Source organism: Callithrix jacchus, chromosome 5 (genome assembly GCF_049354715.1).
Source record: "Callithrix jacchus isolate 240 chromosome 5, calJac240_pri, whole genome shotgun sequence".
Classification (NCBI taxonomy): domain Eukaryota; kingdom Metazoa; phylum Chordata; class Mammalia; order Primates; family Cebidae; genus Callithrix; species Callithrix jacchus.
In genome coordinates this window covers 14,752,728-14,779,546 of record NC_133506.1, presented here as the reverse complement: position 1 = coordinate 14,779,546, position 26,819 = coordinate 14,752,728, and the positions used below count along the sequence as shown (strand labels likewise).

At 36.7% G+C, this 26,819-nt stretch overlaps 1 protein-coding gene across 12 annotated transcripts; it reads left to right on the top strand.

Annotated features, from left to right (window-relative positions):
- Positions 1–1,600: 1,600 nt before the first annotated feature.
- Positions 1,601–26,275, top strand: LOC128932018 (uncharacterized). 12 transcript variants are annotated; one of them, XR_013536325.1, is made up of 9 exons: positions 1,601–2,053; positions 2,532–2,589; positions 4,462–4,585; positions 12,522–13,755; positions 15,609–15,689; positions 16,738–16,934; positions 22,517–22,597; positions 23,480–23,691; positions 24,406–26,275. XR_013536325.1 is itself a non-coding variant. In XM_078375469.1 (7 exons), the coding sequence occupies exons 3-6, from the start codon at positions 4,277–4,279 to the stop codon at positions 23,668–23,670; spliced, it is 339 nt and encodes a 112-aa protein (XP_078231595.1). In that variant the 5' UTR covers positions 1,607–2,053; positions 2,532–2,589; positions 4,240–4,276; the 3' UTR covers positions 23,671–23,691; positions 24,144–24,330. The 12 variants fall into 12 exon arrangements, 2 of the variants coding, with proteins under 2 accessions (XP_078231595.1, XP_078231594.1); XR_013536328.1 differs by lacking the exons at positions 12,522–13,755; positions 15,609–15,689 and adding an exon at positions 4,240–4,281 and having other exon boundaries at positions 1,619–2,053; positions 4,462–4,566; XR_013536324.1 differs by lacking the exons at positions 12,522–13,755; positions 15,609–15,689; positions 16,738–16,934 and adding an exon at positions 4,240–4,281 and having other exon boundaries at positions 1,603–2,053.
- Positions 26,276–26,819: the final 544 nt, after the last annotated feature.

Genomic DNA, 26,819 nt, shown 5'->3' with positions numbered 1-26,819 from the left:
TTCAAATGGAACTCCAAGTTCAGATGACTTCAGTGGTATATTGGAAAAACACAAATGTTAGAAAAAACTAAAAATTAAAAAGCAACAACAGTTTAGACAACGACGTCTGCCTTTTCCTAAGCAGGTAATCCACACTGTTGGCCAGCACTACAATAATTTTCTTTGGTCTTAATGGAACCTTAAATAATTCTTTACTGGAATCATTTGTGGGTTCCCTGGGAGTATACATTTGTCTATAATGTAAGCTTGTAATTATAGTACATCATATATCACAATAGTCTGAATTATTGTTGACAACATCAAATGTCAGCAGAGACCTGACAGAAAACTGAACTTGAGCAGAGCAAGATCCTTAGTATAGAAGGATTGAAGCTATACTAACATATATAGCTTGTAAGTAGTTAGTTTTAGATGAGAACATGTGCCTCATCTAAAAAGCACAGCATTACCAGCATCCTCGATGGGGTTGCTATGTTAGAAATGCAAGCATGCTGTTGCCAAATCTGCCAACATATCTGGAAAAGCTAAAAATGAGACGAGTATTTAGTAGGAAGCCATTCAGTGTTTAGAGGAATTGACTGGTGCAATTCTTTTCAAACCTTCTTTGAGATGATGAGCAAGGGTTTCTAAAGATTGAACCTTACTCCTGGGTCATAAACTCTTCTCTGCAGATACTACTAGTTCATAAAGTCAACCATCAATGAAAATGAGAAATGGGATTTGCTTTCAACACCTCCTACCAATCTGTAGATGTAGAGGGAAAGCGTCCACACTGCTTACTGATAGTTCACTGAAAATGAGCTGATAAAATGTGGATTAATAAGAGAAAACTGTGTATAAAAATTAATATACATGAGGAAAAGAATCACATGAGTGTGATTACCCAATAACCCAATGAAGTCCAGATGCTTAAATATCCTACTTAATAAGGGAAGAAGAGATGGAGGGTGAAATGATTTTAAGGGTAGATTAATGAGTCTAAAAACAATTGGCTGGAAGGAAGTTCTTCAGTGCTCTGGGAGAGGTGATGGGAAGATGAAGGGCAGAACTTCACTGTGAACAAAAGTTGTCTTAGTATACGGATAATGCCTCATGAACTGTCCTCAGAAGAATAGTGAGGAACTATGTCTAAGTGTTAGATATCATGAAACTGAGTCAAGGATTTAATACATCTTTATAATCCCTGGATTTCTGCTAGAGGATCTCTCTCTCTCTCTCTCTCTCTCTCTCTCTCTCTCTCTCTCTCAGTCTCGGTCTCTCTCTCTCTCCCACCGCCTTTCTCTCTTTTGAAATGACATCTCTTGTCTTATTATATCCTCATGGAAATATAATTGGGCTGTATTAAAGAAGAGAAAAGAGACAGTGCAGGCATTATAGAATTGTTACTTGCCCTCGTCTTATTTTTGTCAACTTAATTTACTCAGAACTCATTATTTTAAAAGTCAACATGCCCCATTATGGTGAATAAATACTGACTTATTTTCCACAAGACTATGTATAATAACTAAAATAAAACTTGTATGTATATTTATTATCAACAAGGTCTTAACTCCAGCTGTCATTCCATTATGATCCTGACAGCCTTCTCTATCTGCCTTTCCCAAGTCATACAACCAAACTCTTCCCCAATTCATTACCTCTCCTCATTCATCAATTTTCTTTCTTTCAACTGTTTTTCTTGACTCATATCCTTATTTTCACCAGAATCATACACCTGCTAAAATTCAGAAGGCTCTTCTCTTTCACAACCAGCTGTGTTCTCTGACTAATATACAAAAAAAGCCCTTGCCTAGGAAATGGTTCAGACCTGACTCAATTTCATTTTTAATTATATTTTCAGGTTGCCTTTCATAATAATACATTTCTTTCCACTAAAGATGTGTCCAAGTGGTTTATCTGAAAGTGACTGATATGTAGGCTGAGTAATCTCTTTTCGTCCTTCCAGATTCACCCCCACCTTGTCTGCCCTACTCTGTGCCACAGGAGGCTGACCTGAATGACAACATAAACCAGGCTCCTTTGCTCTCTGTCCTCAGTTGTATTTGAGCCACAGGTAAGAAACCCTCAAATGTGGGGGAGAGAGAACACAGGTTGGTGGTGATCATTTCCTTATCAAGGGCATCAAGTGTGAGCCTTCATGTCTAAGGTTCTCAAGGCTTTCCTGCTATTTTAACCTCTTGGGTGTTTCATCTTACCTGTGATTTCCCTTATCCACATTTGTGTGTCTGAATTGTTCATTTATTAAATTCCATTTTCTTCTCCATATTTGAACATGTAATTAGTTTCTGCCCATACCCTGGTGACACAGTAAGGAAACATTCTTAGTGCATGGTAGATGTATGGTGTAAATAAGAGATCAAGATCTAGATTTAAGCCTTAATTCAATTTTTTTCTTGTTAAGCAAGATTTTTTTGTTATAAAGTGTGGAAAAAAATCCAAAGAATTGTGAGAATTAAAGAGAGAAAGCACTGACAGTGGTGGCAGATACATTGTTTACTCTATAAAACTCTTTGTTACTTTTCTTCAATCAGAATCTTAGTGCTTCAGAATTCTGTGGATACTCTTCACTCCAAAACCTGAGCCTAACCTGTAAGTGCTTAAATATTTTTTCCACTATAGAAAATATATATTTTCTTAATTCTATAGTATTTTCTATACAAATGTTTGTAATAGAAAATAATAAAATGCCTAACTAATATTTGTGTGCGAATGTATACAAAATGATTCTTTACCTTAAATGGGTTCATACAATTTGTACATAGAAAAAAATGCTAAAAATACACAAATATTATCAATATTTCCTTAATATTAGGTAAATGTAAGATTCTATGTATGTATGTATGTATGTATGTATGTATGTATGGGAGGAATGTTTTCACAGGAACTCACTTTTTATAATTGTTTAAATAGATTATGTGATGTTCATAGTTGAAAAGAAATCTCTGTGCTAAGTATATAATAAGTACATAGGGCTATGACTGCTAGTTTCAGATTTTCAGGAATCAATAGGTAAAAAAGCATCTCCTCACCCTTAGTCAAAAATTAGTGTGTTGTTTCTTTGCGGGAGTGACTATTGGGAAAATTGAGAGAAGAGTGGAAATGTTTTTCTCTCAAATGTTACCCAATAATTATTGCAACTATAAGTCAGGATAGGTAGGCGATGTTTAACTTTTCAAATTCTATTTATTACTCACAGGAAGAACACAATAATTCAATCAGTATCTGTCTTCCAGTGCTACCATCTTAGTACATAGTTTCTATGTGATTCACAGCCTCATGGAAGAAACATGTGAAGACATTACACCTCATCCTGTATATTTTGACCTGGAAATTAGATATGGCACTTCTGTTCATAGCTTATTGGCAAAACTAGCCACACGATCCCACAGAAGAGCAAGTGGGCTATGAAATGTGAAGAAGCTTATGGGCTTTTTGGGAAAAATTGAGCAGTTAATATTACGGCCATACCCAATGTTATTTTAAGGTTTCTCACTTAATTTCACTGAGTATTATAAGACAGATAAATGTGTCTGTGCGAATCACTGCATTCTATATTAAAACCAAAAGCTATGGAACAATTTCAGCAAATTAGAAGGTGAATCTGAGAAGTTATTTGGGGGCACACTATGCTTCTTTCTCAGTGCAGACTTTTTTACCTTTCACTAGCTTGGATCTCCATTCATATCATTATTTCTTAATAGGATACCTCTTTAAACATGGCTATTTATATAGACAAGGTTCCTTGGTGATTGCATTTGTTCTTATCATAGGATAATAAACAGAATATAGGAATTCATTATTAATAAGGCAACTTGAGGAATCTTGGCCATTTTCTTAAATCAAGATAGGACACATTTAAGTAATATCAGATAGAAAATAATATTTCAGTCAAGATTTTCAGAGAGTAGATTATATGCTTTCCCACAGTAATTACCCTGAAAGTGAACAAGTTGAAGATCAGACAATTTCTCAGAGCACTTTATAATTCTTTCCTTTGGTTTTGATCTCAGGATAAGTAAACCACAGTCACTCTCTATTCTTGCCTAAGATACTGTTTCCTTTTTATTTTATTTCATGTATTCTTAAGTATTATCCTTCTCGGTTGTCCTGTTTGTTCTTCTCTGTGATGAAAAGTCCTGGTTCTTTGAATGTTTCCTTGTAGATTTAAATCCCTAGGTCTTATTCAACTCTGTGGCTATTTTTTCTAAACTTCCCAACTCTTCTATTTTGATATTTCAGGATATAACCTAGATTTTGGACAATGCAGCAAGAATAAATGAGGTATTATTATTTTCTACTACAAGTACATTAAAGTGGCCACACTTAGAACATTCTTTACAAATACTGCCACAGCACAATATATAAAGGAATGCAGTATTCACTTAGAAAGTTAATTCTCTACAACTAGATTTTACATTGAATGTATTCCTATTTACTTTTTTGCTTGTTTTTACTTTCTAGTCCTCTTGAGGCCTGTCAGCTATATGACCTTGGGAGAGTGTGTGGATTATTTCTGGCTGAGAGTGGAAGGAGAAATCGCATGGGAAAGGAAATCCTCACACGAATGTCAGCTGAATTTTGGATGGTGATGAAATTCGGATGATTTAGATAAGCTCTGGATGAACAGATAACATTTTGGGCAATCATTTGAACTTAACTATGAACTCCCAAGAGTACATGGTTCATGTATCATCGGGTATCCAGAAGGCTAATTAATCTATCCGCCCTGATTTCCTAGGGTATCTTATTGCATCACACTCAAACAGTTGCAGATTTGAATGTGGACTTCAAAATCCCTTCAAGCAATACAGTATGTTAGGAGAAAAATACACTGTGGAAAGCTGCTCAGTGAATTGTATCAGATTTCAAAGTCATCTTTTCAACTGTTGTATTGCCTATATCAGAGTTTGTTATTTTTCTGGTCCTAGCTGAGAGTTGAGCTCATTCTGAGGGAAGTATTTAAACTGTTAACTGACTTTGAGGCCAGTACAACTAAGGAAGATTGGAAACTTGGCATAGCCTGCTTCTCAAAGCATTTAGAGCATCTTTCTCAAATTTGTTTGTTTTTCATTTGTTGGTTTGGTTTTGAGACAGTGTCTGGCTCTACCAGAGTGTGGTGGCACAACCTCGGCTCACTGCAACCTCCACCTTTTGGGCTCAAGTTATTCTCCTACCCTGGCCTCTGGAGTAGCTGAAACTACAGGCACTCACCCAGCTAATTTCTGTATTTTTTGTAGAGATGGGTTTTCTCCATGTTGTCTAGGTTGGTCTTGACCTCCTGAACTCAAGTGATCTGCCTGCCTTTGCGTTCCGAAGTGCTGGGCTTACAGGTATGAGCCACTGTGCCAGGCCCCAGTTTTAGGATATGTATAGTTTACTATAATTCAAAGGCAAAGATAGGATTTGAAAGATTTAGGAAGAACTCATACCAGTTTGGCCTCTGGAAGTGTGAGAGATGCTTAGGTGGACATATGAGAAAACATGGAAAAGAATCCAGGCCCTTGGCTTATCTAGTCTGATTTAAGTGACTTTAAACAAGGTTTTAGCTTATTTTTCTGTTTCTTTATTTGAAAATATGTTATAAGAATATCTGTCTTGTTTCTATTACATCATATTTTGAGGCACACATGATATCAGGGGTTATTCCTTAGTTTTCATATAATGAATCCCATGGGTAGCCTGTATGGAGTCTATAAAATGTCTCTCAGAATAAAATTTTTTAAATATAAATACACATACACATGTATAGGCATACAGGTTTTTTTTTTAAAGAAAAACAAGCTTTTAAAAAGATAGTTTTCTAAATGCAAAATAATAAATTTATAATAAATACATGTGTTTCTTTATCAGCACCTTGTATAATAAGAATCTAGTGATGTATCTACTACCATTATTTAATTTTACAGTTTGTGACAAGAGTGTACTGTGTCATAATAAGACTGGGCTTCTATTGATGATGTCACCAAGATTGTCAACATAGTACCCCATAGGAAGCTTCTCATCCCTTACTTGCCTCCCTTCCTTCCCCCTCTTCTAGTTCCCAGAGTATCTATTGTTCCCAACTTTATGCCCATGTTACTCAAGGTTTAGCCACTACTTATAAGTGAGAACATGTGATATTTGGTTTCCTGTTTTGCTTTAATTCACTTAGGATAATGGCCTCTAGTGGCATGCATGCTGCTGCAAAGGACAGGATTTTGTTGTTTTTTTGGCTGTATAATATTCCATAGTGTATATGTACCACATTTTCTTTATCCAGTCCAGTGGGTTGATGGGTACCTAGACTAATTCTATGTCTTTGCAATTGTGATTAGTGCTTGATAAATATACAGGCACAGATGTCCTTTTGGTGGAATAATTTATTTTCCTTTGAGTATATATCCAGTAATGGGGTTGATGGGACCGAATGATGGTTCTATTTTTAGTTCTTTGAGAAATATTCATACAACTTTCTACAGTGGCTGAACCAATTTATGCTCCTATGAATAGTTCTCTTTTCTCCATAGTCTTGCCAACATGTTATTTTTTCACATTCTAATAAGCCATTCTGACTGGTGTGAGATGGTATCTCCTTATGGTTTAGAATTGCATTTATCTGATCGTTAGTTAAGTGGAATATTTTTAAACATGTTTCTTGGCTGTTTTATGTCTTCTTTTGAGAAGTGTGTGTTTATGACCTTTGCCCATATTTTAATGGTATTTTTTGTTGGTTGGTTTATGTTCCTTATAGATTCAGAATATTAATCCTTTGTCAGATGCATAGTTTGCAAATATTTTCTCCCATTCTGTACATTGTGTGTTTACTATGTTGACAGTTTCTTTTGCTGTGTAGAAGCTCTTTAGTTTAATCAGGTCCCATTTGTCAATTTTTGTTTTGTTGCAATTGCTTTCAAGGACTTAGTTATAAATTCTTTGCCTCAGTCCCTGTCCAGAAGAGTATTTCCTAGGTTTTCTTCTCAGATTTTGATAGTTAGAGGTTTTACATATAAGTCTTTGATTTCTCTTGAGTTAATTTTTGTATACAGTGATAGGTGGTCCAGTTTCATTTTTCTGCTTATAGTTAGCCAGTTTTTCTAGCATCAACTATTAATAGGCAGTCCTTTCTCCATTGCTTATTTTTGTCAACTTTGTCGAAGATCAGTAGGTTGTAGGTATCTGGCTTTAGTTCTAGGTTCTCTATTCTTTTTATTAATCTAGGTCTGTATTTTTTTTTTACCAGTACCATCCTGTTTTGGTTACCACAGCTTTATAGTATAATTTGAAGTCAAGTAATGCGGTGCCTGCCTTCACCTTTGTTCTTTTTGCTTAGGATTGCTTTAGCTATTTGTCCTCTTTTTGGTTCCCATGTACTTTAGACTATCTTTTTTTTTTCTAATTCTGTCAAAAATGACATTGATAATTTGATAAGAATAGTGTTGAATCTGTAGATTGCCTTGGGCAGTGTGAACATTTTAACAATATTGATTCTTCCAATCCATGAGCATGGAGTGTAGTACCATTTGTTTATGTTGTCTGTTATTTCAGAAGTGTTTTGTAGTTCTCCTTGTAGAGCTCTTGCACCTCCTTGGTTAAATATATATTCCTATGTTTTTTTGTGTGTGTGGCTATTGTAAATGGGATTTCATTTTTTACTACCCTCAGTTTACGTGTTATTGATGTACAGAAATGCAATTGATTTCTGTAAGCTGATTTAGTATCTGGAAACTTTGCTGAAGTCATTTATCAGGTCTGGGAGCCTTTTGGCAGAGTCTTTAGTGTTTTCTATGTATAGAATCATATGGACAGAAAGGGAAGATAATTTGACTTCCTCTTTTCCAATTTTTATGCCTTTTCTTTATTTCTTTTGCCTGGTTGCTCTGGCTAGTTTTTCTTTTCTTTTCTTTGAGACAGTGTCTGGCTCTGTCACTCAGGATGAAGATCTTGGATCATGGCAATCTCTGCCTCCTGGGGTGAAGTTATCCTCTTGCCTCAACAGCTCCCCCAACCCCAAGTAGCTGGGAACACAGGTGTGTGCCACCACACCCAGCCAACTGTTATGTATTTTTTGTAGAGAAATACATAAAACACAGTGGGGTTTTGCCATGTTGCTTAAGCTGGTCTTGAACTCCTGGACTTAAGCAATCTGCCTGTCTCGGCATCCCAGAGTGCTAGGATCAAAGGCATGAGCCACCACATCCAGCTACACTACTAGTACTGTGTTGAATAGGAGGGGTGAGAGTGGGCATCCTTGTCTTGTTTTAGTTCTTAAGGAAAATGCTTCCAGCTTTTTCATGTTCACTATTATGTTGGCTGTGGGTTTGTCACAGGTGGCTTTTATTATTCTGTGATATGTTCCTTTGATACCTAATTTGTTGAGGGATTTTTATCATGAATTGATGTTGAGATTTATTGAAAACTTTCTCAGCACCTACTGAGACGATCACATAATTTTTGTTTTTCATTCTGTTTATGTGGTGAAATGCATTTGTTGATCAGCAATGCATTACAATAATTTTAAAACAGTGATGAGTACAAAGGAAATTAAGAGACATCTGCAATAATTATAATGTAATAGGAACATACCCGTGATTTCTATTGGTAACTACAAAACAGTTTTTGTCTCTACTACTATAAGCTGTCACTTACTTTCATAATCGAAGTACATGTTAGATTTCAATTAGAGTTGAGTAAAAACAAAAATTTGTTTTTTCATTCATGTCTTCAGACCACTTTCCATGGAATCCCAATTAAAAATTTTAAAAAATAGCAATTTAACTATTGGAGACTTTAAGTTATAAATTTGGTCCCTTTCATTTTTTTCGATGATGAAATAAAGACCCACAGTAAGTCTGCAGAGTCACACAGCTAGGTAGAGACAGAAGTCCTCAGTCAGCCCATTTTGCCTGCATTTCATCACTGCATTGACATCTTTACCTCCTGCCTCCCCAGGGTTCTGGGTTTTTTTCTCTATTTGCTTCCCTAGGAGAGCACATAATCTCTTCTTGATGCCCTTGGGCCTCCACAGAGTTTTCTTTAAGGTATTTTTTTATGTATTAATTTCATTAACAAACTCTTCATAACACAGCTTTGTTGGCGTATTAACATTTTTACTGAATAATTTAGAACAGATTATTCTATTTTTCCATCCAGTAAAATTACCTAGATGGCTTGTTAAAAATACTGGAGGTCCAAATTTTCATGTCTCTTAGGTTTTCTACTACTGCTATAAGAAATTGCCACAAATTTAATGTCTTAAAACAACACAAATATATTATGTTATGGTTATATAGGTAAGACGCCCAAGGTAGGTCAGCTGGGCTGTATTCCTTCTGGAGACCCCAGAGGAGAATCTTTTTCCTTGCCTTTTCTACCTTCCAGAAGTCACCTGCCATTCTTGCATCAATTTGAGCTCTACTTCTATCACCATATCTCCTTTTGTCACTCTGGTCCTCCTGCCTTTCTCTTATTAGGACCCTTGCAATTACACTGGGTCAATCCAAAAATCCCAGGATAATCTTTCAATCTCAAGATTCTTAACACACCTGCAAAGTCCCTTTGCCATGCAAAGTAACAATTAAGAGGTTTAGGGAATTAAGATGCCAGGTCTTTAGTCTGTCTAACCTAGTGTAGTAGTCCATTTTCATACTGCTATAAAGAACTGCTTGGCCAGGCACAGTGGCTCACACCTGTAATCCTATCACTTTGGAAGGCCCAGGGCAGGTGGATCACCTGAGATCAGGAGTCTAAGACCAGCCTGGCCAACATGGCGAAACCCCTTTTCAACCAATAGTACAAAAATTAGCTGGGTGTAGTGTCACTTGTCTGTAACCCCAGCTACTTGGGACGCTGATGCAGGAGAATTGCTTAAACTCTGGAGGCAGAGGGTGCAGTGAACCAAGATCACACCACTCAAAAAAAAAAAAAAAAAAAAAAGAAAAGAAAAGAAAGAAAAGGAAAGGAACTGCCAGAAACTGGGTAATTTATAAAGGAAAAAGGTTTAATTGACTCACAGTTCAGTATGGCTGGGAAGGCCTCAGGAAACTTACAATCATGGTGGAAGGTGAAAGGGAAGCAAGACACTTTCTATACAAGGTGGCAGGAAGGAGAAGTGCAGAATGATGTGGGAAGAGACCCTTCTATAACCATGATATCCTATAAGAACTTACTATTACAAGAACAGCATGGAGGAAACTGCCTCCATGATTCAATGAGTTCCACCTGGTCCTTCCCTTGATGTGTGGGGATTATGGGGATTACAATTAAAGATGAGATTTGGGTGGGGACACAAAGCCTAACCATATTGCATAGGGTGAGACACAGCAGGGGATATTGATGCTACTGATCTGGATACCACACATTGAGAACCACTGATTGAGTGGAATGAGCATTAAGATAAGTAGAGAGTCATGTGTTCTAAGTCAGATCCACTGCAAACTGATGGAAGTGACCTTGGAGATGTTAGGAATCTCTCTGACTTTTAGTTTTTACATCTATGAAGAGAGTAGTCAATTGTCTCAACTGCTAACTAGTTTGTTAGAATAAAGAATGTTTGAATTATTATGCTATAAGCAAATATCTATTAACAGTAATAGTAATAAAGAGAGTCCGTTTATACTCTATGGGGGATGAGGAAGAAAATTGGCAGATAATAGAATTGATCTGGCCTAAAATAAAAGGAAAATACCTGCTTCCTTTTCTGTTACCAGCAATTTCAAGTTAAAAAAAAAAAAAGGATAGTGACCTTAGGCTTGGTAAAAGTCAACCTTTGACAGAACAATAAAGTTACAAAGAAATTGTGTGCATGCATAACTACCTTTCTCTCACATTTAAGGAAATGTTAGTCATAGGCAGTTGGCTGAGGCACTGGGCATCATTAGGTCTTACTTATTTACTGTTAGGTCTAAATCCACATGGACTGTATGTCAAGGCATCGAAGAGACCCAACTCTGTGCATAATTACTAGAAGGGTTTATCATCAGACATTAAGACAATCAAGTCTCCTCTAAAAGTTTATAACTGTCCACAGGAGTATTTTTTTTTAGATGGAGTCTTGCTTTTGTTGCCCAGGCTGGAGTATATTGGCATAATCTTGGCTCACTGCAACCTCCGCCTCTCAGGTTCAACTGATTCTCCTGCCTCAGCCTCCCAAGTAGCTGGGATTACAATTGCCTGCCACCATGCCCAGCTAATTTTTTGTATTTTTTCTTTTTAGTACAGACAGGGTTTTGCCATTTTGGCCAGGCTGGTCTCGAACTCCTGACCTCATGATCGACCCACCTTGACCTCTCAAAGTGCTGGGATTACAGGCAGAAGCCACTGTGCCTGGCCCTATCTTCCTCTTTTTTCTCTTTCCATGTTTTCCTTTTATTTTCGTTAAACAAAATCCCCAAAACCTATTTTTCAAAAGTACACTGCAATAATTAAGTACAACATGTCATTCACATGAGGCACAAAAATACTGAATAGTTGCAGAGCACTATATTTATTTTACCCAAAAAAATCTTTCAATGGCATTTAAATAATTGCTTATTTACACTTTAGAGAGAATGGGAAGCTATAAACTTTATCCTATGTACTAAATTCGATCTTGTGCTTGATAAATTTTGTAAAATAGTGGCTAACATTTTCATCAAAATTATTCAAATTATCTTTGATCTAAAGGTTAAATTTTTTTATCAAACACATGGGTCATGATGTAGTTCATTTGACAACAAGCTTTATTATCTCAGTTTTCTAGAGGAAAAATTTAAGTTATAAAAGATAAATATCACAGCTAGTGATGGAGATGGAAATAGGTTCTGGTTTCACTCACATTTTACCATATGACATATATAAATATCTGGCTCAATTTGATTTCTGTTATCTTTCTTAATTGAGATAATTAGTTTTTAGTGGTACCCAAATAAAAGCACTTAATAGATAATTTTTTAAGAAAAGATAGTCATTAAGCTCTTTGAATGCCAGTTTTCCTTCTCCAAAATGAGAATGATGAACAATATAGTGTCCAAGTTGGAATATTTTTTAAAATCCATGAGGAATTAAGTTTTCTTGGTTGGTTCTAGATTCCAAGCACCTAGAAAATGTTTCTGGCATGTAGATTGAACATAATAATTATTTGTTTAATTAAACAGAAGTGAATGGTTCTTTCCAACTCTATGTTTTGTTGTTCCTGACAATTTTAGAGCAGTGGCATCCTTTGACTGATGGTACATACATAACAAATCCGTGAAGCAACAGAAAAGAGAATAACCCCAAAGATGAAGTGATGCTTCCCTTTAACATGCAATGTGTAGCCAAAATGACAGAGAAATTTGTGAATCTGAGTCCTGTGATAGTACCTGAGATTTACTGAATTTTCCAAAGAATAAAAACTGTAAACAGTTTAGAATAGAGTCCAGCAAAGATCTCCAGCAGATATTAATTCTGTCCCTGGAAGACTGACAATGTCTCAGAAGGTTTACAGTAATCACATTTAAAGCAGAACCACTGGGATTTCTCTGAGGAATCTGTAAAGGAATTATCTTGTGTTTCTCTTTGTGCAGTTTGATGAGATGAGGGAAAATATGAGAATGGCTCCCTAGGACATTTGACTCATGGAAAGAGGAAATCTCAATGACTTCCCAATGGACTAACTTGTTTGTTCACAGGTGATTTTCCTCAACTTCCATTTCAAGTGTAGCTAGAACAAGTTACAGTGAAAACGTCTTCTTCAGGCTTCGATTTGTTCTGTAGCTACTTAACTTTTCCTCTTCCAAACTCCCTCCCATAGCAATGATGAAAACACTAACATGGTTTAATTCATATAAATATTGATAACTTTGTAAGTTGATATAATTATTTTCTCTGTGCCAATACTTTAGAAAAATACAGAAATCTAAAAAAATTTTATATCTATAACCCAGTTGGCATTATAAAACCAAACTATGATCCACTTTGCCTATGGATTAACACCAGATAACCACATCAAGGTTTGCAATGATAGAAAGAAGGGTGTTTATTTGCAGGGAGCCAAGTAAGGAGGATCAGGCTTCTAACACTTAAGACAGGACATCCCTGATGCCATACAAGCAAAGGTTTTTTAAAGACAAGGGTAAATTTTAGGAAAGCAGAAGTTATAGACAAAATTGTAAATCAATACATGAAGGTTACACATTGGTTTTGGCCTAACAGGGTAGAGTATCTTGAAGCAGGAGCTTAAAGGTCATAAGTGGATTCAAAGATTTTCTGATTTGCAATTGGTTAAGGAAAATAAGCTTTGTTAAAAACAAATGGAGGGTAACAGAAAAAAATGTTATCTATGGCTCACGGATGTGACTGTTGTCCCCAATGGGGTTTTTCTTCCTCACTGCTCAGAAAAAAAAATAGGTTCTGGTTTCACTCATATATCTTACCACGTGAAATATCTTCTTGCTCACCGCTCAGAAAAAACAAATAGGTTCCGAGTGGATTTGATTTCTATTATCTTTCTTAATTGAGGTAATTATTTTTAATGGCACCCAAAAATAAGCACTTAATAATAAATAATATTTTTTTAAAAATAGTTATTAAGCTCTTTGAAAGCCAGTTTTCTTTCTGTAAAATGAGAATGATAAAGAAGATAGTATCTAAGTTGAAATACATTTTAAAATCTATGAGTTATTAAATCTTCTTGGTCACTTCTAGACTCTCAGCATCAAAAAAGGCCAATGCAGTGAAAACAGCAGATGGTGTAGCAGAGAAAGAGTCCATTAATCTTTGCAGGATTAATCCATGCTTGCAGGATGACCAAGCAAGGAGGTCAGAAAGTATCTTTCAAATTTTCCTTCCCAATAATTTAGCTAGTAGGGTTTTTAAGAATTGCTTGGAAAGCAGGGGGCTAGGGAATGGGCACTACTGATTGGTTGGATCAGGGATGAAATCACAGGGGTGTCAAAATTGTCCTAGTGTGCTGAGTCAGTTCTAGTGGGAAGGGTTTGTCACCAATCCAAGTGGTATCAGTTGGTTCACAAGAATGCAAAATCTGAAAAATATTTCAAACATGTCTTAGGTTTTATAGTAACAATGTTATTTATAACAGCAAATTGGAAAGTTGTAAATTTTATGACCACTGGCTAGTGACTCCTGAGTAGCAAACAATTAAAAAATGCAAACTAGAAAACAATGACTAGTTATATTTAACTATGCCTAGGTCTTAGCAGAATTCAAGGCTTTACCATAATTCGAATCTTGTAGCCTTCCATTAGGTTTATAAATATGGACGGGAAGGCAGTGGTGCAATCTCGGCTCACTGCAACCTCTGCCTCCCAGGTTCAAGCAATTCTTCTGCCCTCAGCCTCCTGGGTAGCTGGGATTACAGGCCCATGCCACCACACCCAGCTAATTTTTGTATTTTTAGTAGAGACGGGGTTTCACCATGTTGGTCAGGCTGCTCTCGAACTCCTGACCTCATGATCTGTCCACCTCGGCCTCCCAAAGTGCTGGGATTACAGGTTTAAGCCACCACATCCGGCCATCATCCTTATTTTAAAGTTAAACTATAAACTAAACTCCTCCCATAGTTAGTTTGACCTATGTGTAGGAATGAGCAAGGACAGTTTTAGAGGTTAGAAGCAAGATGGGGTTGACTATGCTACATGTCTCTCACTATTGTAATTTTGCAAAGGGGTCATGACTTTCTGCAGGCCCCTTGGAAAGAAATTTAAAACAAAGAATGGTGGTCGAAGTTCAGACCTTAGTTCTCCCTTATTTGAGGTCTAAGTGCCAATGGAACCATTTGGTAGGATCTGGGTTTTGGAGAAACAACTCAGACACTTATGTTGGTATCTTTAGTTTTTATAACAAATAAAAAGTCTCGTGATTCTAACTTTATTTGCTATTATTTTAAGCTACTATTACCTTCTGGCTTATCAAGTCTTTTATTTACTTCTCAAGGCTAGCTAGGAGCCTGAAATTTCCCTTGAAGGAACTCAATACTTTACTTTATTTCCATACTTAGTAGAGAGGTGAACAGGACTGTAAGAGGGGGCGCCCTGCTCTGTCTCATGGGTGAAATTCTAATAAATAGTCTGAATATCCATTTAGGCTCAGCTTAAAATCAGAAATGTTAGTAGCCATTAAAATGTCCAAAAAGATAATTAATTTTATAATTTTAGAGACCAATTGGATTTCATGATTACTGCTGAGTTTAACTATCATTGTTTGTCATATATAAACATTACCACTGACTTAAGAGCAGCAGGATATGCATTTCCCAGGTTTTATTTTAATGTTTTTTATCCTTATATAAGGAGTTGAGTGCCACAAATCCACTGATATTTTCTTGTAGCCACATTCTCTGGCCTAATTTCTAGCACCTATGGTGAGCCTTTTGATGTGTGAGTAAAGCCTCATCTATGGAGATGTGGCATGTATGCCATTTCGTCAAATATTCAGCTCAGATTTGTTATTTTGTCCTGATATGTTTTGTCTGTGTCCCCACTCCAATCTCATCTCGAATTGTAAATCCCACAATTCTCAGGTGTTGTAGGAGGAGCCGTGTAAAAGGTAATTGAATAATGGGGGCAGGTCTTTCCCATGCTGTTTTCATGATAGTGAATAAGTCTCACGAGATCTGATGGCTTTAAAAATGGAAGTTTCCTTCCTTCCATAAGCTCGCTCTCTTTTTGCCTGCTACCATCCATTTAAGATGTGCCTTCTGCCATGACTGTGAGGCTCCTCAGCTACATGGAACTGTAAGTCCATTAAAACCTTTTATTCTTCCCAGTCTCAGCAGTGTCTTTATCAGCAGTGTAAAAGCAGATTAATACAGGTCCCCTTTATATTGTCTCTTAATTCTAAAATGTTATTTTCACAAGAATTGACAACTTTATAAAATGTCTAACCCTAAGTATAGCATTTTTTGTTACTGGTAAAGTGGACCTATATCAAATTTTTCCTCCACAAGTCAGATTAATAATAATAAGATAAAATCAGTGGGAGGCTGACATTCAAGTCATTTAAAAGAGTAAATGGTAAATAAAAAGCAAATATATGCTTGTTCTCAAATCAGATAGCTCACTAACAACCAAGGAAGGCTACTTGTGTAGTCCCAGAACTAAGAAAGATGCTCTATGTGTCCTTGATTTTGCTGTTTATCATCCTTGGTTCAGAACAATGAGGGGACCAGATTCCCAAATTGCATTGTTCTTTACTTTCTGACCAGGCCTCATTCCCACCAAAGATTTTTCCAATATGCATACTCTACAAATACACTCATTAAGTTTAAAAATGTTCAACTTAGACAAGCTGTCTTATTTTAAACTTTGTCTTAGTTATACATAAGTAGGACAGGCTGTTTTAACAATTTGATGTGAGTGGTCATCAAATCAAAGAGAAAATAATTTTCTTGTTATAGCTACTTTTTCAGATAAATGATCTGCTACTTTGGATTATGATGCAAATACTGAATGAGAGTGCTTCCAACATCTTCACGCTTAGCTTTGTCACCATAGAAAAGTTTGGTGACAGGAACAAGATGCATAAAGAAGGAATGATGCAATACATTCTAATATTCTTAAAACAATTTGCTTCAATGACATATCTTTAAGGTGCCTTGTCTGCCTATATTACACAACACCTCATGTCCTTGTTCTCAGCTTCCTATTTGAAACTCACACATTTATTGCCACAATAGCTATCTATTATCTGATGGGAAAAGGTACAATGATGTGTCATTGGAACATGAGGAGAACATTTGCGTGATGGCTGATATTAAGCCAAAGGTGTTTTATATTCTTTCAGAGGATACAGTCCAGATGCCATAAAATTATTAGCAGAAGCTGAAAATCTGCTTTGAAGGATATATTCCTGACATTTCTATGGAAACAAGAAGACTGTGAATGGAAAGCCTTCAGGCATGAATGAGCTTAATAAGTCATGGATTCTGGGTTAGTGTTTGAAAGGCTGGATTTGTATAACAGTATGCTTCACAGTTAAAGGTATGCTATGAGACATATAAGTCCCCATGGAAATTAAGCGGCAGATAAACTCACTATTATTTGTATTTCTAAAAATGTCTCCTCATGGCCTGATTTTCTTTCCTGGAATTGAGAGTGGCTTTTGCTTGCAAGGCTTGTTAGACTCAATGCCCTTTTCTTGTTCACTCATTGTGAGTCTGAAAGGTCCAGCTGACCTGTTCCACCTGTGACACTCTGCTGAGTCTGGTCTATATGCTGTACAGTAATTGAAATCACTTACTTGCACCTTTTACAAGTCACAAACTCTATTAGGTGCCTAGTAAATACCAAAACATCCTTACAAAGTAAGTAGTATTGTTTGCATCCCTAGTTGAGGAATCTGAGGTAAAGACATGAGTTGGCACATTACTAAACATTTTTTTCTTACCATCAACATGCATGTTTATGGGCTAAAAACGTACATAGATCCATCTTTAACTTAACCAGACTTTGGAAAACCGAATCATGACAAATGTCTTTGATGACCTGAGAAGTACCCACATTAATATCAAGAGCAAAGAAAAGTGAATCACACATACACTGATCCCCATACAATTCATTGGCACCTCAGTGAGGAAGGAAAGAGGACCAGTGTGAACAACAGTCAATATTTTGTGAGCCCTTTCTGTTTCCCAAAGACGATTGAAGGGCTTTCTTTCACATTACCTGATACAGTATTTACAACACTCCTGTCAAGGAGATGTTATCAGCTCATGTTGCATATGTAAAATTCATAGTCTTAGGGAGGCATAATAAAAATGTTTCAGTATTACACAGCTAAAAAGAAGCAAAACCAAAATTCTAAGCAATGCTTTGTCTCCAAACTCAACTCCAGTGTCTTTTCAGGACTCTGCAGAAGTCCTTCTCAGGCACCGGTCATACTTCTCAAATTATTCTCTTCCCCTGGTTTCAATATTTTTATTAAGGGCACTTGAAAAGTTTGCTACTTTCTAGTCTTAGAAGCCAGATTTATACATGTTCCTGAGTAGTAAAGTGAGTCCTTAGAAAAATTTCCCAAATACTCATTCTTTGAACTTCAATTAATGTAGTTTTCCATACAATCAACCCCCAGGTCTGTGTTCCTGAGATATCAATTGATTGCTGATAATCACTTTTTAAATCACCACTAAAACTAGTTTTTAAAGAATAATATTATATAAAATACCATAAAGAAAGCTACCTATTGGGCAAAAATGGCTTAGTTTTACGCAACATAATAATGTGAAATAATCCATATAGACTGTGAAGAATTATATAATTAAAAATTATAGTAGAAATTATTACTTAAAATTTCCCTAGTGACTCTTTCCCCTAAGGATTTTATATTTCTTTCTTTTGTTTCAATAATGAGCATCATAGTAAGACCCAGTTAGAACGTTTTTCAACTCAGATAAGTAATTCAAGTCATTGAGTGTGGGATATCAAAGACTTTATCAACAAAATTACCATGATTGCTCATCCCATGCATGAACGTAATTTTCCTCTCCATTTATTCCAGTTTTTGTTCATAATTGTCATAAAGGGCTTTTAGTATTTTGTGGTATGTTCCTTTGAGGCCTAGTTTGTTGAAGACTTTTATGATGAAGGGATGTTGGAATTTACTGAAAACGTTCTCTGCACTTACTAAGATAGTCACATGATTTTTGTTTTTGATTCTATTTATGTGGTGAAATAAATGTATTGACTAGCAATCTACTACCATAATTTTAAAACAGTGATGAGGACAAAGAATAAGAGATATCTGCAATAAATATGTAATAGAAACATATCGGTGATTTCTACGGGTAACTACAAAACAGTTTCTGCCTTTACCACAATGGGTAAAGGCACTATTACATTTAATTGAAGGACATGTTAGATGTCTATTAGAGTTGAGAAAAAAATAAGTTTTTATTTTATCATTCATGTCTTCAGATCAATTTCCATGGACTCCCAATTAAAAATTTTAAAAACCCAGTTATTTGACTATTGGAGACTTTAAGTTATGAATTTGGTGCCTTTTACTTATGAGATGATGAAATAAAGACTACAGTAAGTCTGCAGAGTCACAGAGCTAGGTAAAGGCAGAAGTCCTCAGTCAGCCCTTTCTCCTGTATCTCATTACTGCCATGACATGGATAATTTTCTTTACTTCCTTTAATTTTTTAAAACAGTTTTAAATAAGGCCAGGCGCGGTGGCTCAAGCCTGTAATCCCAGCACTTTGGGAGGCCGAGACGGGTGGATCACGAGGTCGAGAGATCGAGACCATCCTGGTCAACATGGTGAAACCCCGTCTCTACTAAAAATACAAAAAATTAGCTGGGCATGGTGGCGCGTGCCTGTAATCCCAGCTACTCGGGAGGCTGAGGCAGGAGAATTGCCTGAACCCAGGAGGCGGAGGTTGCAGTGAGCCGAGATGGCGCCATTGCACTCCAGCCTGGGTAACAAGAGCAAAAAAACTCCGTCTCAAAAAAAAAAAAAAGTTTTAATTATTTATTTGTTTGGATTTTGTGAATTCTTTTTCTAATATATTCCAGATACCCTGGGATATTGTTGTTATTGTGAATGGGATGCTGTTTTCCTATCATAATTTTTAGTTGGTTACTGATGGTATAGACCGTGGCATTCAAAGAGCAGTACACGTCGCAGCAGCACTGATATCCCTTGGGAGACTGTTAGGAAGGTCCAGTCTCTGGCACCACCCCAGAACTCGTGAATCAGAATTTATCTTTCAGTAAGATCTTCAGATCACATCAAGATAAACATTGAAAAAAATCGGTATAGAGAAACTTGAATTAGGGAACCACTGTCTTAATTTTCTCTTGAAGAAAAACACTTTCAGTTGCAGTATGGGAACAGCGGTCCAACGATCACATAGCACTTTCTCCTTTGTTCCTAACCCTTAGTCCTTTAACTCTATTCCTACACCCCTTCCACAAGAGTTTTTGGGGAAACATGTTTTAAACCTCTATGGGATTGCAGATTCGTAATTTGATGAGATTGTGATCTTAATCTGATTATAAAATGTTCTTAAAGTTCTTAAATATTTCAGAGTCTCTATTTCCCATGACTTTTTTTTTTTTTAAATTATGGAGTTTTATTTTGTATAATATTAAGGCATCAGAGAAAGAAGAAATATTATGAATGGAAGCTCAGCAGCCATCTGGCATCAGAAGTCTTCTAAATATGTGGGTGGTTTTTGTTTTTTGTCTATTTTTTTTTTTGAGATGGAGTCTTGCTCTGTTGTTGCCCAGGCTGAAGTGCACTGGCATGATCTCTGCTCACTGCAAACTCTGCCTCCCAGGTTAAAGGGATTCTCTTGCCTCAGCCTCCCAAGTAACTAAGATTAAAGGCATGTATCACTATGCTCTCCTAATTCTTGTATTTTTAGTAGAGACAGGGTTTCACTATGTTGGCCAAGCTGGCCTCAAACTCCTGGCCTCAAGTGATCCACCTGCCTCAGCCTCCAAAAGTGCTGGGATTACAGGCGTCAGCCACCACACTCCTCCTAAACATGTGTATTTTAAAGTCTAATAATAAGTTGATTCAATAGAATAGTGTTTCTTTTAGTTCCTGAAGCCAAATGTTTAGAATTACACATTTTACCCTGTCATCTCATATATACATACACACATAAATTTGTAAAAGTATCTGTGCTGTATTGAATTTATACTGAAGCTGTCCTTTGAAAATAAAAACATATTAGAGCAAGAAAAAAATTGTATTAAATGGATTTTAAATTTCTACTGCATTTTCCAAATTATCTCAGTACACGAATTCTCTTTTTCTGTACAGCCAGTTGGACATTGCATCTAATAGGATAATGGGGATTATGATACCCATTTTTGTCATGATTTAATTAACCTAGTCTACATAGGAATTTATACTTTTCTATCTAGACACTTCTGTGATTTACTTCTTTATTTTTTACTTTCGTAAGTTCAAATTCTGAATTTCATTTATGAATCAGTGCTGTCCATCACTATATTTTAACTTTTGTCTTAGATAAAAGAAAGCCCCAGCCCTTTTGTAGGTTTAGCTATAGTATTAAAAATGATTGTGGGGCGGGGAGAGGTGGCTTAGGCCTGTAATCCCAGCATTTTGAAAGGCTGAAGTGGGCAGATCACTTGAGGACAGTTCAAGACTAGCCTGGCCAACATAGTGAAAACCCATCTCTACTAAAACTACAAAAATTAGCCGGGCAAGGGGGTGGGTGTCTGTAGCCCCAGCTACTCAGGAGGCTGAGGCAGGAGAATCGTTTGAACCTGGGAGGTGGAGGCTGCAGTGAGCTGAGATTGTGCCATTGCATTCCAGCCCAGACAACAGAGCCAGACTCTGTCTCAAAAAAAAAAAAAGATTGTGGGATATATTATGGGCTACTTGTTACTAATATTAAAACAATTTAGGGAATAATTATCTTTTTAATAGTATTATTAAATTCTTGGATGCAGAATATACTTTTTTGGCTGTTTAAGTACAGTGGAGATTGCCTGTAACCTTAGGTATGACCAGAGGCACATATTATAATACAATTGCAAATAGGAACAGTAGGAAATGGCTACAAACTATAATTCCAGAACAGTAATTCTTCTTCTCAATCTTAAACAGGCATCCAATCACCTGATGATCTTGCTAAAAGGCAGGTCCTGATTTTTTATGTCTAGGTTGGAGCCTGAGATCTTTTGTTTCTCACAAGCTCCTAGGTTACTGCCATGCTGCTGGGCCACAGACCATACTTAGGGTAGAGCAGTCATTCTGAAAGTGGAGTGCCCAGAAGCAATCTGCATTTTAGTAAACTCTCAAATGATTCTGATCCGCTCTGAGTTTGAGAACATCTATTCTAAATCATAGAAGTGTTTATATCTTCAGTGCCATAATCCAAATGTTCACCTTTCATTCAAGGTGAAAGAAGGCGAAGATGTGAAGTCTAATGACCATATCCTCCTGAACAGTTGTTTAATGTACATATCTTTCTGAAATAGTTATCTTACAAGACAAGGGAGAATTAAGTTTCCTAACTGAACATACTCTCCTTGAAGTAACTGTAATTCCATCACAGAGAGGAAGAGAAAGAGAGAAAGAGAGAGATAAAGGCTCTTATTTTAGCATGACCTTTCCCACTATAAAGATAGGACCCTTAATTCTTCAGAATGAATTGCTTTGGAACACAAGATTAAGATTCTACAAGGTACACACTAGATGTTAGAGAGTGTATTGTAATAGAAGAAGGCAAATGTACAATATATATTTTTAAATTATATATGTATATACTACATATTTATAAATGTTACATATAAGTGCTATATATATATATATATATATATATATAACATTTATAAATGAATTATAAAATATAACATATAAAGTGCCTGGTATATTAGTTTTGCTTTTTCATGGACAATTCACTAATAGTTTCATTTTCCTCAAATCCTTGGAGGAAAATTGCAATATTGGCAAAAACTTCTGAAAAAATATTTTTGAGGCAGTTTACTTAGACTATAGTCCAAAAACAACAGAGAGATAGGTTTGTCCAGGGGCTGCATGCAGGTAGCTGCCTCAATTAACCCATTGTCTCTTCTTCTAGGCTGCGGAAAGAGGAGAAGGTAACTCAGGAAAGGGGCCCAACTCACTCAGGCACATTCATTTTAATAAAGTTCACAGAAAGGTGAGGAACCTTAGAATCATTAGCAGCGTTTGGAAAGAGACAAAAACATGCAAATGAGCCCAAAGCCTTTACCTAGGACCTCCAGGTTCACAATCTTGAGACCTTTGGGATTTTCAAGAGTACTTTCCATATGGGAAACAGCCTGGTATTAAACCAGGGTCACCTGATGTGGTAGACAACCTCTTATGGACACGTTGTTCAATTTCTAGAAAACATACAGACTTATTAAATAAAGGTACAGACTTGGGTGCAAATTAACTCAATTCTAGTTTTAGAACTGCTTTGCTCATAAAATATTTCCTTCAACTGTTAGCAGCAGTCAGTCAAAGCAATTTTCAACTCAACGTCTACATCTTAAGTGTGTTTATCCAGCCAGCCCAAGGTAAAGTGGGGATGGATCATAGGTCCAGATAAATCATAAAGGTTTTCAATGTTTGACTCACAGAAGTGAGTCAATTTCTCCTTTGCTAAAAAAAAAGCATCTTGTCTTCTATTAAGATACATTCTCAACATCTAGTATGTATCTTGTAGAATCTCATTTGTGTTCTTCAAAGCAAATTAAACTTGAGAAGTAAGGATTCTGTCTTCACAGTGAAATATGTCATGATACAGCAAGGCAGTCCCAATCTTTTGCAATAGGAGAAGTAAATCATCTAAATGAAAAGCAAGTGTGACTCAGAGAAGTGAGTCAGTCCCTTGACAAGTTATATTTTCCCAAAGAGCACTGCAAAATAATCCCATCTCACATACTCCTAGAATGTAGATTGGACACTCCTCTCATTTAGAGGGGGGATTCTATGTCAGTGGCTTGTGACTTTGACTTAACTGAGGCCAATGCTAATTTCTAAAATGTGATGCATCTTCTATCTGATTCTCTTTGAGCACCTGTTCTTGGAACACACCAACATGATGTGAGAAAGCCTAAGCAGAGACCCATGCATGAGCTTACCTACGTACGTGCTCAAGCAATAACCCCAGAAGAGAACCAACCACCAGTATTAGCCTCAAGACACATGAATAAATGTCTTCAGATGATTCAAGCTCCTAGCCATCAAGTCACCTGCAGTATTTGAAGATTCTAATTGAGACCCCAGGTATCACAAAGCAGAAATACAAAATCATCATTGTGCTGTTTTGAAATTTTTGAATTGCAGAATCCATGAACATAATATTTATTGTTTTATTGTGTGATGAGTTATGCAGTAACACACATATACACACACAATGTTTACCAGTAGATGGATGGCATTTATCATCCAGAAGTTTTACTGTCTTCTCACAACATTTTATATTTGCCAAAAAGAAAACTACTTCAAAGATTACACATTGCCCCATACCTTAGATCATTGCTAATTGTATGGCCTGATGAGATAATATTGTAATGGCAATGTCAGTGGTCTGAAAAAGCTGCATAAGAACCATAAGTCCTAGAATGTATCTCATCTCCAACATGGTTTAGTCCTTAATCAGACTGATAATAAACTACCCCATGCAGAAGTCATGAATATGTGTACAAATCAAAATATGCTTATTCTCTTTATTCCAGGTTCTTTGCAGGACCAAGCTTTCTCTTTGGATGCAAGTTGCATGGCATGGGCCCAGGTTAAAGGGTGGGCTAAGCTCTGACATAGTGCAGCTCCCTTATGGCCTGTTTTTCCTCCCATCTTTATCCAGGACGATGACTGCCAGATAGGCCATCAGTATTTATTCACTGCCTGATGTCCACATGTTAAATCCAGATCCAACTTGTCATAGGATTGGAAGGAGATGTTATAAAACATAGATGTTGTGTTTACATTTTGTTCCAGATGGACCAGCATGGAGATTTCCCTGGCATAACTTGTTCTTTTACATCTGTGGAGCAGCAGTGAGTTGATCATGTGTCTTCTTGAAGATCAAGACTGGTGAGGATGTTTGGATAATAATCAAAAGACCACGTTGGACACCATAGACTTAAAAATATTTAACAGCATCCTCTCTGTTCTAATATGAACTCTGAAGAAATAGCTGCAGTAGGATACAGAAAAAGCTTCAAACTACATTCATGGGAAACAATAGTAACGGTTATTGGAATTAGTCACTGCTAAATACCCTCTTATTACAGAACATTTGGATGGTTCTAGCTAATGCCAGAGAAGGGTAGATTTCATAAAAAGATAAGGAACGATTAAGGAAAATCATGAATAAGGAGAAGAGGAAGACTGGAACATTTATCAAGACAGAATCATAGTATGTAAGGCAATAAAGGAGTCTTGGAGTGTAATGAGAGAGAATTTGCTACATCTAGTTGCATCCATGCAAACATGGTACTGAGACTTTCTTTTCCACCTTAGTATTGACACGTCTGTTTATCAAGAGCCCCATTTTTTGCATTCAGGTATTTGCAACTAATTTAGATTCTTCAAAACAGTGGGTTCCCAAGAGACTACGTGGGATTTCGCCAAATTTGAGAATATGGTCAAGTACTTTTACTAAAAGAACCAAATGCTAGCAGTTGGCAACTCTGATGAGCCCTAATTCCCAGGGACCTAGAGAGTATCTTCTCTTGCCAGATTATATAAATTCTTATTTGATCAGCTGTGACATATTCTGTATGCATTAGCTGCATTTTTACATGGCTTTCCAGAGCAAGCCATAATAAAGTCTTCATCTGGAAGTTTATTTTTAAAATCCTTTTTTAGAGTGGGTGTGGTGGCTCATGCCTGTAATCTCAGCACTTTGGGAGGCCTAGGCAGGTGAATCATGAGGTCAAGAGTTCAATGCAAGCCTGGCCAAAATGGTGAAACCCCGTCTCTACTAAAAATACAAAAATTAGCGAGGTGTGGTGTCCGGTATCTGTAATCTCAGCTACTCGGGAGACTGTGGCAGGGAAATGCTTGAACCCTGGAGGCGGAGGTTGCAGTGAGACAAGATCGCGCCACTGCACTCCAGCCCTGGTGACAGAGTGAGACTCTGTCTCAGAAAAAAAAAAATCCTCTTTTTAGGCTATTCTTCTTTCTCCTAAATCACTCTCATTCTCCAGGTGTGGTCTGTGGATTAACAGCATCAGCATTGGCTGGAAACTAATTAGAAATGCAAGTTATGGGGCCCCACTCCAGATCTATTTCAGAAACTGGGAGGCTGACTGAGCCTTGCATCTTGTCAAGTCATCCAAGCAATTTTAATACATGCTAGTGTTTGAGCACCACCTTCCTAAGATCATGCATGAGCTCTGTCAGCCTGGGTAACCCTCATGCACTGGGTTTTGGGGGAGAGCTAGAGCAGGTTTGTCAACCTCTCCCCTTTTTTCTCTATTTGTTCCATACTCAGTTCCACCAGGGCCTTTTCTTTAGATGCTCAGGAGCCTGTATTGGAGGTAAAAAAAAAATTGCCTTTCTCTTTGTTCTTTTGTTTTAACAAACCTAATCTTCCTTAAGTGTGAAACCACATTGGTTTCATCTGACTGAGAAGGGGAGGGGGTGGTAAAATGAAGTATAGAAAATGAACAAAAGCTTTTTAGAAACAAACACTCTTGCCATCTGAGAAGATAATGTCAAACAGTTATATAGTTTATCTAATTTAATATATTTTTTATTTTTAGCAGATATAGCACATGGAGAAAATATCCCATCATGTAAACAAAAATCCATGAAATAAATGTTGCTTTGCCTTGTGCTTACTGTATATGTGATATTAAAAACCAAGAAGTTATTAGAGATTCTCTCTTTTATTTGAAGTTATATTCTTGAACAGTGTATTTGAAATCATACACTGTTCCTTACTGCTTCCATACCTCTAGATTATATAAGAATATAAAGTATGACTCTCAGAAGGATCAGCCCAAGTAATGCAACATTTCAGATAATCAAAACAATTTCACTAAGAGTTTTTCAGCATCCAGTATACTGAGCTCCAACCGCAAAGATAAAAAAAAAATCTGAATTTACACATATAGTTTAATTGGTCACCTCCTATTGGAGTTAGGTCAATGCTTCCTCAAAAGTTATATGCAGATACAGTGACCGATGCTTCATTCAAAAATATTTTTCCTTTTTTTCTATTGTACTTTGGGCTCTGGAGTACATGTGGACATCCTGCATCCTACAGGATTGTTGCATAGATACATATATGCTATGGTGGTTTGCTGTCTCCTTCCCCCTGCCCCACTAGTCACCAAAGCAGGCATTTCTCCTGGTGTTATCCCTTCCCATCCTCCCTGCCACACCCCACCGCTGTCCCTCCA